This window comes from Hyaena hyaena, unplaced genomic scaffold (assembly GCF_003009895.1).
Source record: "Hyaena hyaena isolate Hyena2069 unplaced genomic scaffold, ASM300989v1 scaffold_4, whole genome shotgun sequence".
Taxonomy (NCBI): domain Eukaryota; kingdom Metazoa; phylum Chordata; class Mammalia; order Carnivora; family Hyaenidae; genus Hyaena; species Hyaena hyaena.
Window position 1 is genome coordinate 3,252,191 of NW_024080636.1, and position 13,702 is coordinate 3,265,892.

The window sequence follows — 13,702 nt, forward strand, 5'->3', positions numbered from 1 at the left end:
GGAGTCGCTAATGTGCAGTGACATCATCAAAAAGGTGCAGAGACACCAGATGGGCCAGCATAGAACCTGTACCAACTATAGTTTCCTCTGACTAAGATCCACTCCTCATTTAGAGAGCAAATTAGAGAGGCGTCTGGGTGGCTCAGTTGGTTGAGCGTCTGACTTCAGCTCAGGTCATGATCTCGTGGTTTGTGGTTCATGAGTTCAAGCCCCGCATCGGGCTCTGTGCTGGCAGCTCAGAGCCTGGAGCCTGCTTCCAATTCTGTGTCTCCCTCTCTCTCTCTGCCCCTCCCTTCCTTGCTCAAGCTCTGTCTCTCTCTCTTCTCTCTCAAAAATAAACATTAAAAAAGATTAATAAAAAAGATAAAGAGGAAATCTGAAATGATCTGACATGCATGGAGCCTTTAAATCAAGTTAGAAATTTAACTTTATCCTGTAGAAATTTAATTTTATCCTGTAGAAAATACATTCAAAAATTTTTTAAGTTTATTTATTTTGAGAGAGAGAGAAAGCATGAGTGGAGGAAGAGAGGAGAGAGGGAGAATCCCAAGCCGGCTCCGCACTGACAGCGCAGAGCCCGATGCGGAGCTTGACCCCACAAACCGTGAGATCCCGACCTGGGACAAAGTTGGACGCTCAACCGACTGAGCCACCCAGGCACCTCTAAATACTTCTAAATGGCATGATTTGGGAGTTGCCTCTGTGGAAACCACACCTGGTGTGTCACACAGGTTACTCACGACAGGCAGGTGTAAAACCGTCCCTGCCTCTGGCAACCCCGACAGGGAACACCACTAACCTACTAACTCTTTTTTGGTAAAATATCAGAACTTGAAAGAATGGGAAGCGGTGTGAGAAGAATTCTTTAAGTATAGTACTAAGCTATGAACTTTGAGAGAATATATGTCACATCAGCTTCTGGTTAATAGTTAACGTGTATCTGTAACTGTATATGAAATATATATCCAATGTATATGAAAACGCTTCAAGCCTGCGTAAGTAACCTTCCAGACGTGAGCCACGGAGCCTCCTTCAACGCACTGCCCATTACTCATAGGCACACGCTCGATTTTCCCGAACTCTAAACCTGAAGGCGGCCCTCAGCATAACAAAGTATCTAACAGTAGTAATTAAACATTTAGACTGAGTCACATCTCTTAAACTGAATTCTTATGTCATAAAATCAGCTAAACATCACATAAATAATGGTCAAGCACTATTCTAAGTGCTCCGTTTGCATTAATTCATTTACCCCTCACACAACACGGTGAGGTAGACCCCGGCGTCCCTAACATACAGACGAGGCAGCTGCAGCACAGAGAGGTTGAGTGACTTGGTCAAGGTCACACAGTCAGTAAGTGGCCCAGCCGGGATTCAGATCCAGGCCGTCTGAACCGGGGTCTGTCTGCACTCTTAGCCCTGGGCTCTCAGCTGGTGCCCGCCTGTAGCTCACAGCCCAGCCTTGCAGGACGCTCCTTGTGTTGGTCAGGTTCTCGGAAGAACCTCACAAAGTGAGTCAGTTCAAGTTTGAACTTGTTCACCCTGCCTTTTCAGGCCCCTGAACCTGAACCATGGTACTTGCCACGGTCGGCTTCACCCCAAGTTAGGCAACTTGGCCCAATGTGACGGTGCAGGCTGGAGGACCGGCACCCGGCTGACCCTGAGAGCCCTCGGAGTGTGCTAGTGTTTTCCCTGAATTGATATGCACACACAAATAGTGTTTACTATTTGTTCTGAAACAAAAGGAAATGGGCCTTTGGGATCTCACATTGTTCTTCAATTTCACACTCAGATACACACAATTCCTACTGCTGTTTTTTTTAAGTTTGTTTATTTTTAAGAGAGTGCGAGAGCACACGCAAGCAGGGGAAGGGCAAATAAGAGAGGGAGAGGCAATCCCAAGCGGGCTCCGTGCTAACCGACGCAGGGCTCGGATTCAAGAACCATGAGGTCGTGACCTGAGCCCAAGTCAAGGGTCAGACACTCAACGAACGAAGCCACGCAGGCTCCCCCAAGTTCCTACTTCGATTTTCAACTCTTGGTCACTGATTTTATTATAAACACCTTGCAAGCATTGTCCCACTTATGAATGTGTCCCCAATTATTTTCCAAAGGACACTCCAGCCAAAGCTTGTAAGAGCAACGAAATAAACAGGTTCGTATTTGCTCCTAATGCAAATAAGCGAGTAATTCCCCATTCATGACCACCTTTCAAAAGGACGCGTTGAGGCTGCTTTAGGGCGGGGTACCTGGAGCTGGAAGTAAAGTATGAGTCCTCACTGTCTTCACTGTACTTCTTTCTTGACTTTGCTATGATTGGCGTCTCTTGTTCAATGGTTTGCATATCGGAAGTCACGGAATGTGAAATACCACTGGGGGAAAACAGAATAAAACGGAGAGAAAGTCTATCAGTTCATGAAGACACTTGTGTTTGTGTTCACCATGGAACAAAGATTTTATACTCTCAACAAAAACAGCCATTAGTGGGGTTAAAACATGAGCAATAAACACAGCATGTATAGTTTTTGGCATAAGCACTGAAGAATACTGGGCCTTTGTGAGAACTGGAGCTAATTACACAAAATACAGTCACACGTATCAGTTCTGTGTGTAACTTGACAACGAGTCAGGCCTATTTCCTTTTGCTTTGACTCAACTTGGAATTTTTCATGCTAGGCTCCATACTAGAGTAGAGTAAAACAACGGAAGAAAGGAAGGAATCATGAGAAGATACTTTTCCAGCTGACATTAGTAAGGAAAATTCATTTGCGACAAGTGACGTTTAAATTCTGGAAGCCACATACCTCCTGCAGTTTCCAAACCCCATGCCGAGTCTCTCTGACTCTATCTTTTTTTGGCCACTCATGGTCGCCTTCTCGTTCTTCTTCATCTGAATTTCAAGATCCTTATAGGCTAATCGCAGGGATGAAACGCTGTCAGAAAACCAAATGCTCCTTAATTTAGCTTTAATGCTGTGCTCTCAAGTTAAACACTAAGCAAAATTAAACACGTCACTGATGATTTGAGCTTTGTGCTTCTTTCCATAATTAACAGTTATGAAGGCAAATTGGCTTTTTTTTCCCCCAAAGGTCTTTTTTGACTAGATGCTCAAGACAATTTAAATGAGTTTACATCCGCTTTTTGGTGCCGCTGACCCTACCTTACTGTTCTAGTTCATATCGCCTATCATCATATAATAATGGTTTATGCTACCTGCTACGTAATAATGTAACATATCCCAAAATTACGTCTAAATAAGATAGTAAAAAGCAGAATTTCTTAGTTGGACTAATATTCCATTTATACTTCCACATCGCATAGCAGAGGGATGAGGTTAGTCTCATTGGTTTGCACATATATTTGATTTTACAAATAGATAAATTAAGGGGTGCCTGGGTGGCTTAGTGGGTTAAGTGTCCAATTTCAGCTCAGGTCATGATCTCGTGGCTCCTGGGTTCAAACCCCTCATCGGGCTCTGAGCTGACAGTCTGGAGCCTGAAGCCTGCTTCAGATTCTGTCTCTCTCTTTCTCTGCCCCTCCCCTGCTTGTGTTCTGTCTCTCTCTCTCTCTCTCTCTCTCAAATATAAATAACCATTTAAAAAAAACCACAAATGGATAAATTAAGAAGGAGTTACTTAATTGCAAAAAGATCCTTCAAAAGATCGCTATACAATCAGGCTTCCAGAACACTCATTCCTCAGCCAATTTTCCCTCTGTGCTACTGGTCAGACACTCATCATCTGCTAATCAAGTGCCTGTTACAAATGATGTACCAAAGGGGTAAAAAGAGGTACACGACATTGTCCCTTACTCTCAGATCCCTAAAAATGTTATAAATACTTAATTTTTCACAAAGAAAACTATGCAATAACGAGGGTATTTTAGATTAGTAAGACAGCGACAAAACTTCGGGGCCTGAAAGGTGATGTACCCATGTTACCAGGAATTCTAAGCTACCATCCATTTCATAAAATTGTGTAAAATGTCATGAATTTCTCATAAGAAAGGCACCGTGTATATTCCATAACAATACAAATATATTTTCCTGCAGTAACAGGGAATGACAACTGAATTTCTTACTAGAAAAAAAGAGTAAATAGAATATGGGGGGTGGGGGACGCTGCTCCTGTTTCCTTCCTTAGTCAGGATTTGTTTTGTTTTAATCTGGTAGTTTTGTTTTCTTTACCATTATTCCCACAGCACAGGTTCTGACAAGGTCCCCAGTTTTATCGCTCAGAAAATAAATATGACGCTGGAGTATACTTTCTGGGGGACAACAGATCTGCTGAAAATCATGAACAGATAAAAGCGGAGCAACAGAGTCTTCTGGAGAAGATGGATGGCTGGGAAGAAAGTTCTAGTAGAAAGACGTGAGGTGGGAGAAGGTTCCTCCTTGGGACCCGCGCTGGGGACCAGGCTGTGACCGCTGGAACCACACGCTTTCCTGCGTGGCTCCCTGTAATGGGGGCTCATGGAACTGATGGAACTGAGGAGTCAGGGCTCCGTGCTTCTCGGAAGTGCAGGAGCCCTTCCCAGGAGCCCTTCCCAGGCCCGCTCAGGGGGAGGGCTCCCCAGCCGCTCAGACCAAGCAAGGGAAGGGGTTCGGGGGAAGGCTCTGTCTCTTCCTTATCTTCCCACGCACCGTGCGCAGACCCCCCTGGGGGGTGGGGGCGCAGGCACAGCCAGGAGGGGAGGGCCAGGCCGCTGCACGGACAGCCCGGGGCTCACAGGCTGACAACAGAGGAAAATACTGCTTCTTGAGTTAACTCCACGGAAAATAACTCTACTTACAGCCATTCAAAAATTAACTTGCAGAAAAATAACTTTGTTCCGTCTTTAGGATGAGACCTGTGTGTTTTCCCGGAGCTGGCGCAGCCCTGGTTTGGCGGGACGGGGCCGCGACGGGGCTCAGAGGGAGGACGGCGTCTTGGGCACAGGGGCGGGGATGCCCTGAACTTGGCCGAGGAGGCTGTCGAAGCAGGTTCCCAAATCAAGTTCATAAACACCCCAGGGCCCGCGTCTGTGCGTAAGTGCTGGACTGAGCCGTCCTGATGAAGGATGCAAGGTAAGGCTGGTGTTGCCTCTAACATTGATACGCTCGTCTCCATCCACCCCTGCAGACACGGAGCTGGTGCCTCGTGTTTCCTATCTTCTGTTCTGATCAGGCCCTAGCGCGCACCTGCTCCAGGAAAGCCACACGTGGCTGACAGGCACAGAGCCTGCTCCCGAACACCAAGGGAAGCAGTCTAAACCTTCCAGATCGGAACTCCTCCCCTCCCCATTTCCAAGGTCAAGGGCCTAGCTTAGAGAAATTACACTGGAGTCTGTGATGACAGCTCGAAGTCCATTTTACATAGAGCATTTCACATCGTATTTGGTCTAACTACAGTTTAGTGCTGCCCCCTATGTTCTAGGAGTTAGATGGCAACGAGAAACAACAGCTTCAGTTCTCTGGGCTTACCAACTAGAAAGCCCGTTGGCAAACTTTTGGCAGGAATAATAAGAAATCATACTGACTGAGCACTTACTCCACACCAGGCACTGTGTGATGCCCTTTGATGTCAACTAAGTTAACCCTCAAAGCATTAAGCCTCATACAATAAGCATTATTATTTTCTTCATCATTCAGTCCAGAGTAACTCAAGCCATGAGGAAATGCACGTGAAAGTAAAACACCACGTAAATAAAATAAACACACATAAGAACTAGGAACCTGCCTTTCCTTCTGATGTTGTGCTCACTCCGCTTTCTTCTCTCCTTATGATTTTTTTATACCCAGCACATGCACCTTCCAGAGGGCCATTCTGCTCCTCTGTTTCCAACACAAACAAAAACCTCTCAAGCCTACTTACAACTGGCGTCCTGGTTTCCAGTTTCCGCCACAGTCTGTGTGTCTGTCCTGATCTCCCCACCAAACTCACTTTCCAAAATACATCCCCTTCATCCAAACGAAGGGCCTGACTTCCAGGTACCCCACGTTATCATTCCAATTTCACCAATCCAGGCAATGCCTCGCCTCAGCACCAAAAAAAAAATGAAATGGCATTTTGAAGGCGAATCTCAAGAGTTGTTTAATAGTTTTGTTCACTAAAAATACACTATTACAACCAAATTAAACTTACATTGATTCTTCCTTAGGTGCCGCCCTGGCCAGAAGGTCTTCTTGTTCCTTCATTTTATCTACAGCTTGGGCTTGTTTCTCAATTTCATTAAAGCACGTATTCGTCAGTTTCTGGGCTCCCAAGCCTCCTTTTTTGGCCCCAAGCTAGAAGATACAGAAGATTAGATTCGACCCACGCTGTTTGAAAGCCCCGGCCAACGGCTAATGCTTACTGAGGTCTATTACCCGCCAGGCTCTACAACCTGCACTTCACATTCGCTCTCTCGCTCAGTCCTCGCCACCCTGTGGATTTGGCACCACTGTCATCCCCACGTCACAGCTGAGGAACTCAAGCTGGTGCAGGTTGACTGATTTGAGCGAGGTCACATAACCAGTAAGTGATGACGGCCATCGATTCAGACCCTGGTGACAGCACCCCTTATAGAAATGCAAACGTGACAGAGACCCCCACGGAGCCTCCCCTGATTTGTTTAGAATTCTGTCAGTAGCAAAAGAAATACTGTCGAAAGCTCATAACATTCGCCTCCTTAAACAAAGCATAGGTTCTTTATCAAAGCCGCAGTTATGGGGCACCTGGGTGGCTCTGTCAGTTAAGGATCTGATTCTTGACTTCATCTCAGGTCATGATCTCACAGGCCTGAGATCGAGCCCCTCGTTGGGCTCTGTGAGCCTGCTTGGGATTCTCTCTCTTCTTTTCCCTCTGCCCCTCCCTAGCTCGTGTGCATGCACTCTCTCTCTCTTAAAAAAAAAGCCACATTTATTATATACAATATGGCTCAAAATGTATTTTTAAAAAATGACAGGGGGCCCTGGTGGCTCAGTCGGTTAAGTGTCCAACTTCAGATCATGATCTCATGGTTCAAGAGTTGGATGGAGCTCCATGTCGGGCTCTGTGCTGATAGCTCAGAGCCTGGAGCCTGCTTCGGATTCTGTGTCTCACTCTCTCTCTGTCCCTCCCCTGCTCTTACTCTCTCTCTCAAAAATGGATAAACATTAAACAAAATTTTTTAAACGACAAAGGTGGCTTTCTTGAAAACATAAGCTATTTTATAGCCAAACTACCAGATATTTATATGCAATACTCACTCCTCGTTTAGCTTGATTTGGTTTCTTTTTTATGATAGAGGACACTTCTGTCAAAAAGTAAAAAGTAGAAAGTCAGACCAATAGAAATACATAATTTTTCTAATTTTAGTGTATCTTGAAAAAAGTTCTAAGATATTGTATGTATTATTTAAGAGACTATAACATTTTCTACATTAGTTGCTCACCCAGAAGACTCAAGCACACGAGCGTACTGTAGATTAAGAGAGTTTTGTTAAAATGGAGTTTCTCGGTATTTTCACGTAGTCTCTGAACTCACAGAAAACATTTTCTACATCTAAAGAGAAATAAAAGCCTGGCCTTGCCCACCCCACCCCACCCCACCCCATTCATTGCTATCTTTAGGGGTGTTTGTTATATATATATATTAGAACAAACTCTTCTTTTAAGCTCTGCTCTTCAGAAACTTTTAGAATTATTTTAAAATGCAAAGTTAGCCAGGCATTATGTACACAACGAAAGCTGTGATGTACTTTTTTTTTTTTTACCTTGACTTATATACAGATTTATCACATTAATCAATGGGAATTATAAAGCATTCCATTATTTTAGTAGCAGTACTTACTAAACTGCACAAAGACAGATGAGGCTTTAAGGTAAAGTTTCTTAAAAATTGTTTTCTGGGTAAACTTTAATCATAGATTATACATCCTGTTTCTAAAATTATGTTTAAGAGACCCAGTGAGAATAAAATGTTAACCGTTTCCTTACAAAGGTGAGAATGTGCTTTAATAAGAAAAGACAGCATAAACCCGCAAACAACTAAAGACTCAAATTTAGCCCTAACAAGAGCAGAACATCATTATGTTTCAAGTGTCAAAAAGAAATCTATGGGAGTTTTTCTTTCCATCACTTTCTCTTGGATCCGTGCTAAAGCAGTCACACAATCTGCTCCCAACCTCCTACGAGGCCATTAGCTCAGGATGAAAATATCCATAACATTTCTAATAGTTCAGCTATTTTTCCACCAAAGTACTTGCTTGCCAATTAATGCCATGTAATAGGCACTCATTTCAGAGTATAATTCCCTGATAATGAAAAATTAAAGATCATTGTCCAATCAGAGGGAACACATTAGGAGTTCTCGGGTTGAGGGGAATGGACGACGGGGCCACTCTGGCCTCTCTCATGCTGGGAACATAAGCTGCTTCAACACAAACAGGCAAACCAGCGGCTTCAGGGGCACCTGGGTGGCTTAGTCGGTTAAGCGTCTGACTTCGGCTCAGGTCATGATCTCATGGTTCGTGAGTTTGAGCCCTGCGTTGGGCTCTGTGCTGACAGCTCAGAGCCTGGAGCCTGTTTCAGATTCTGTGTCTCCCTCTCTCTCTCTCTGACCCTCCCCTGATCACGCTCTCTCTCTCTCTCTCTCTTTCTCAGAAATAAATAAAACATAAAAAAAAAAAAAATCAGTGGCTTCGGCAGCAAGTACAGCCAGGCACGGCGCACGGGCTGCTGCCACTCACGGCCTCAGGCCAGTGCTGAAGGGGACAGTGTTCTTTGCTCAATAAAATCTTATTAACAGATTAATAGTCACGATGACAGTTTACTCTACACATTCTAGGCAGAATGGAAAGACAGGACTCATTGTTTTTGTTTTAATGAATCTCACTCTCTGAACCAGAATATGGAGTTATAGGCATATTACCTAAAGCAGGCTTTGTGGGTGCGTTAAGGCCTTCCACACTTGGCCCTTGACCTTCCACACTTGGTCCTTGCTCTGGTCCACCTGAAAGGTAAATATATTGATATTAATGCAGCAAATATATTCATCAAATGTGCTTTTGAATATACGATACATTCAACTTGCTCAGTACCACGTATGTGACCCAATTTTGTCAATTACTGTTTTTCTTTTTAGCTCTGTATTCTATTCTATCATAACAAGAATTTTTAAAAATATTTGTTTATTTAGGGGCGCCTGGGTGGCTTAGTCGGTTAAGCGTCCGACTTTCACTTATGTCATGATCTCGCGGTTCGTGGGTTCGGGCCCCGTGTCGGGCTCTGTGCTGACTGCCAGCTCAGAGCCTGGAGCCTGTTTCAGTCTGTGACTCCCTCTCTCTCTGACCCTCCCCTGCTCACGCTGTTTCTCTCTCTCTCTCCTAGAAATAAATAAAAAATATTAAAAAAATATATTTGTTTATTTAGAGAGAATAAGAGCATGCACGCAAGAAAGTGGGAGAGGGGCCGAAAGAGCTGGAGAGAGAGAGAGTCCCAAGCAGACTCCACACTTTCAGTGCAGAGCCTGACTTGGGGCTTGAACTCACGATCCGTGAGATTGTGACCTGAGCTGAAACCAAGAGTCGACGCTTAACCCACTGAGCGACCCAAGTGTCGCATTACAAGAATTTTAAGTTAAAAGTCCATTGAAATAGAAGCGTATTTTTAAAAAGATTTTGTTTTTAAGTAATCTTTACCCCCAACATGAGGTTCGAACTCACAACCCCGAGATCAAGAGCTACGTGCTCTACTGACTGAACTAGCCGGGCACCCTGAAATAGAAGTGTATGTTTTATCCAGTTGCTTTAGAGGATAAAAATGTTAGTGGCCTCCCTGATTAATATCATTCAACATTATACCTTACTGTCTAGTGTTTTAAATTTTTTTTTAAATGTTTTTATTTATTTCTGAGGGAGAGTACGAGCAGGGGAGGGTCAGAGAGAGAAGGAGATACAGAATCCAATACAGGCTCTAGGCTCTGAGCTAGCTGTCAGTACAGAGCCCGATGCGGGGCTTGAACCCACGAACCGTGAGATCATGACCTGAGCCAAAATCGGATGCTTAGCCGACTGAGCCACCCAGGTGCCCCTACCTTACTGTCTACTGTTTTAAAATAAACTGCTCTGGGGTCCCTGGCTGGCTCCCTTGGGTAAGCGTCTGACTCTGGATTTTGGTTCAGGTCATGATCTCACTGTTCATGGGATCGAGCCCTGAGTCTAACTCTGTGCTGACAGCACGGAGCCTGCCTGGGATTCTGTCTCCCTCTGTCTCTGCCCCTCTCCTGCTTGGTTTCTCTATCTCTCAAAAATAAATAAATAAATTAAATAAATAAATAAATGTTTTAGTGGATAAACAAAATGCTATATATCCAGGCAATGGAATATTACTCGGCCATAAAAAGGAATGAGGAACTGACATCTGTCCAACACGGATGAACCGTGAAAACATTATGCTGAGCACAAGCTGGTCACACAAGACTACACGTCATGTGATTCCCCCGATTCGAAATGTCTAGAACAGGCAGCCCCACGGAGCCAGAAGCAGACTCGTGGTGGCCAGGGCCGGGCATCGGGGATGCCGGAACGGGGACCGTTAGTGGGTACAGGGCATCTCGGGGGCTGCAGGAAATGTTCTGACGTAAACAGTGGTGACGGCAGCACAACCTCGTGAATATACAAAAACCACGGAATTGAACAGTTTAAAAAAGGGCGAAGCTTGTGACGTGTGCATTTTAAGTCAATAAAGCTGTTATTTAAAACATGGCAGGCCCGACAGAGGTTTAAATGAAACTTGTCTGTCTTATTTTTATAAATATTTAAAAGGTAAACTCTGGTCATGGCATTTAAACAGGCAAAGCAGGAGGAGGAAGGGGACAGGGTGTTTAGTGGAAAAAAGAACTGACCACACACTTCCTGATGACCTCCCAGGGGCAGGGGCTGCCCAGCACTGGAGGGACGCAGGGGACAGGGACACTTAGGCAGAGGGTCTCGGGACCCACATTCCATTGGTCAGAATTGTTTTGTTCTCCCCTTCTGTTGTGTAATCCTGAACTTGACTCAAGGTGCACGCCGCCAGCCCGTGCAGACAGGCGAAGGAGGGCCAAGAGCGGGTGAGAACAGGGGAAGGGAAGATTCTGGGTGCAGGAGGCAGGATGACGTGTTGCTGCAAGGGGAGGTGGAATTCTTTTCTTTTTCTAAGTTTTTAAATTTATTTATGGGGGGAGGGGGAGAGAGAGAATCCCAAGCAGGCTCCACGCTGTCAGCACAGAGCCTGACGCAGGGCTCGAGCTCATGAACCCCGAGATCATGACCTGAGCGGAAATCAAGGGTCAGATGACGCTTAACTGATGGAGCCCCCCGGGCACCCCCAAGGGGAGGTGGGATTCTAAGCAACAAAATCTTTAGGACACACTCTTCAGCTAAGAGTAGGGTGTACGATATTTACAAGAACAAAATCTTGTTCGGCATCTAGTTATCTTAGTTTCCTGCTGGCAAATCAGACGGAGACACCTGGACTCCAAAGGTCACACCTCCCGTGCCCATAAGCTTCAACTTCCAAAGGCCTCTTATGCTAACTGGTTGTCATAGTAACAATATTCAAATCATCATCGGTACTTGCAGAAGCTACCACGCTGGCCTTGTGTCTGTTAGTCAGGAGAGCATCGGGATGATTTTGTCTCTTCTGTCCCTTTGGATAATGACACACCCATCAATGGCTCAGGTAGATTCTTTCTCTTAAAAAACAGTCTCCCCCACGGAGGAGCTCACGGCCTGGTGAAGGACACACGTGGACACAGTAACTCCCAGCACGAGGCCGTGCTGCGCTAAGAGAGACCACACACAGAAACGTGGTCGTGACTGGGAGTGTCCGTGGGGTGGACACGGCCTCTCTGGGGACAGGCCCTCGGGTAGAATCTCTAGGAAGAAGGCGGCAACATGGCAACCACAGGACAGAGTCCCACTGCCAGTGAAACAGAGCAAAGATAGGGAAGAGCCGCGGTCTTGGTCTAAGAAGTCAAAAAGCTAAGCGCCGCTGAGAAGGGTGTCTGTGTCTTCTTACCAGGCACTTAGGGTCACAGGCACAAAAAATGAGCCGTGCCAAAAGATCACAGGCTGCAAATCCTACAAGACCCAGCCACGCCAGTGTCCTTTGCATATTAAGGGAACAAGCTTTTTGTCTTTGTATGAATTGCAAATGTTTGTCACCTGTCTTTAAAGCATCTCTTCAGAACGGAAATGTTCTATTTGTAAGATTCATGAATCCCTTCCTTTCGCGATTCATGAATATGCATAGAAGGGCTTCCCTGGTCCAGGAGGATAAAAAAGCTTCACCCATTTTCTTGTAGCGCCTTCATATTTTCATGATTTATATTTAAATCTTTGACCCACCGGAATTTCGTTTGGTGTAAAGAGTAAAGAAGGAATTCTGCTTTATTTTAGTATTTTTTCCAAAATGCTTGGGGTGCCTGGGTGGCTCAATCAGTTAAGCGTCTCGCTTCGGCTCAGGTCATGATCTCATGATTTGTGGGTTCAAGCCTCGCATCAGGCTCTGTGTTGACAGCTTGGAGCCTGGAGCCTGCTTCCGATTCTGTGTCTCCCTCTCTCTCTGCTCCTAACCTCGCCCTCTCTCTCTCTCTCTCTCTCAAAATAACAAATAAACATTAATTTTTTTTCCAAAATGCTAGACACTTGTCTTCACTGTCCCCCAGAATGCAAAGGGCTCCCATCCTGGTTCGCTGACGGGTCTACATCTAAGACCCATAAAGACAAACAGGCGTCCTAAAATCTGTCGTTTGATGCAATCTCAGACACTCCCAGCCTTGCACCTACAATTCAATACAAATGAAGTGACTTTTCCTCAGAGCACACTCCCGACTCCACTCAGAGACCCGACTGGCCACTCTTCCAGGACTCTCTTCTCAATTAATACCAGTTACTCGCTCCAAACCTCCAGCAAAACCCTCGCCAGAAAGCTTCTCCAGTAAGAATCTCAGTCATAAAGCTGGTGAAGTGTTTGGTCTTTCCTATTTCACCAAGTTCCCTGAAGTTCCCCCAAAGTGGCTGCCGGCTCAGTATATACAAGCCAGCACCTCTGGCCACACTCCAGGGTTCCCGCATAGCTGTCAAATGTCACCTTGTTAATTTGCTCAAACTTTCTGCTTTCTGGCTAACAAATGATGCTCAATCTTTTTTTTTTAATTAAAAATTTTTAAAAATGTTTATTCATTTTTGAGAGAGAGAGAGAGAGGGAGAGAGAGAAAAAAAGAAAGAGCCAGCAGGGAAGGGGCAGAGAGAGGGATAGAATCCGAAGTGGGCTCCAGGCTCTGAGCTGTCAGCACAGAGCCCGACACGGGGCTCAAACCCACGAACCATGAGATCATGACCTGAGCTGAAGTCGGACGCTTAACTGATGGAGCCGCCCAGCCACTCCCACGATGCTCAATCTTAGAACAGAAAAGTTGATGTCTTGATCCTTGTTATTCCTATCACATAAGTGATTTTTTAAAATGTAAGCAACTGACATAAGTATATTTCCAACAAATATAATCCTATAATCAATTGTAAATCATTAGATATCAACTATTTGTAGAATCGGTTTTAAAACTGAAATCTTGTTTTCTAATTGTAGAAGTAACACATATACATTACAAAAGCGCAGTCACTTCACATCTGTATTAAGTTGAAAGTAATTCATTCCGTAATTTCATTCTCCGGTTAACAATTTAATATGTACCTTCTAGAATGTTTTCTGTGTGTATAT

At 44.9% G+C, this 13,702-nt stretch overlaps 1 protein-coding gene across 1 annotated transcript in view; it reads right to left on the minus strand.

Annotated features, from left to right (window-relative positions):
• The window catches only part of ARFGAP3 (ADP ribosylation factor GTPase activating protein 3), a 54,741-nt gene that overhangs the window by 20,506 nt on the left and 20,533 nt on the right, over positions 1 to 13,702 (minus strand). The window contains exons 7-11 of the mRNA XM_039235864.1: positions 8,871 to 8,951; positions 7,208 to 7,254; positions 6,123 to 6,265; positions 2,805 to 2,933; positions 2,250 to 2,372 (exon numbers count right to left, since the gene is read on the minus strand). Of these exons, the coding sequence (XP_039091795.1) occupies positions 2,250 to 2,372; positions 2,805 to 2,933; positions 6,123 to 6,265; positions 7,208 to 7,254; positions 8,871 to 8,951 (523 nt within the window). The remainder of the gene's footprint in view (positions 1 to 2,249; positions 2,373 to 2,804; positions 2,934 to 6,122; positions 6,266 to 7,207; positions 7,255 to 8,870; positions 8,952 to 13,702) is intronic.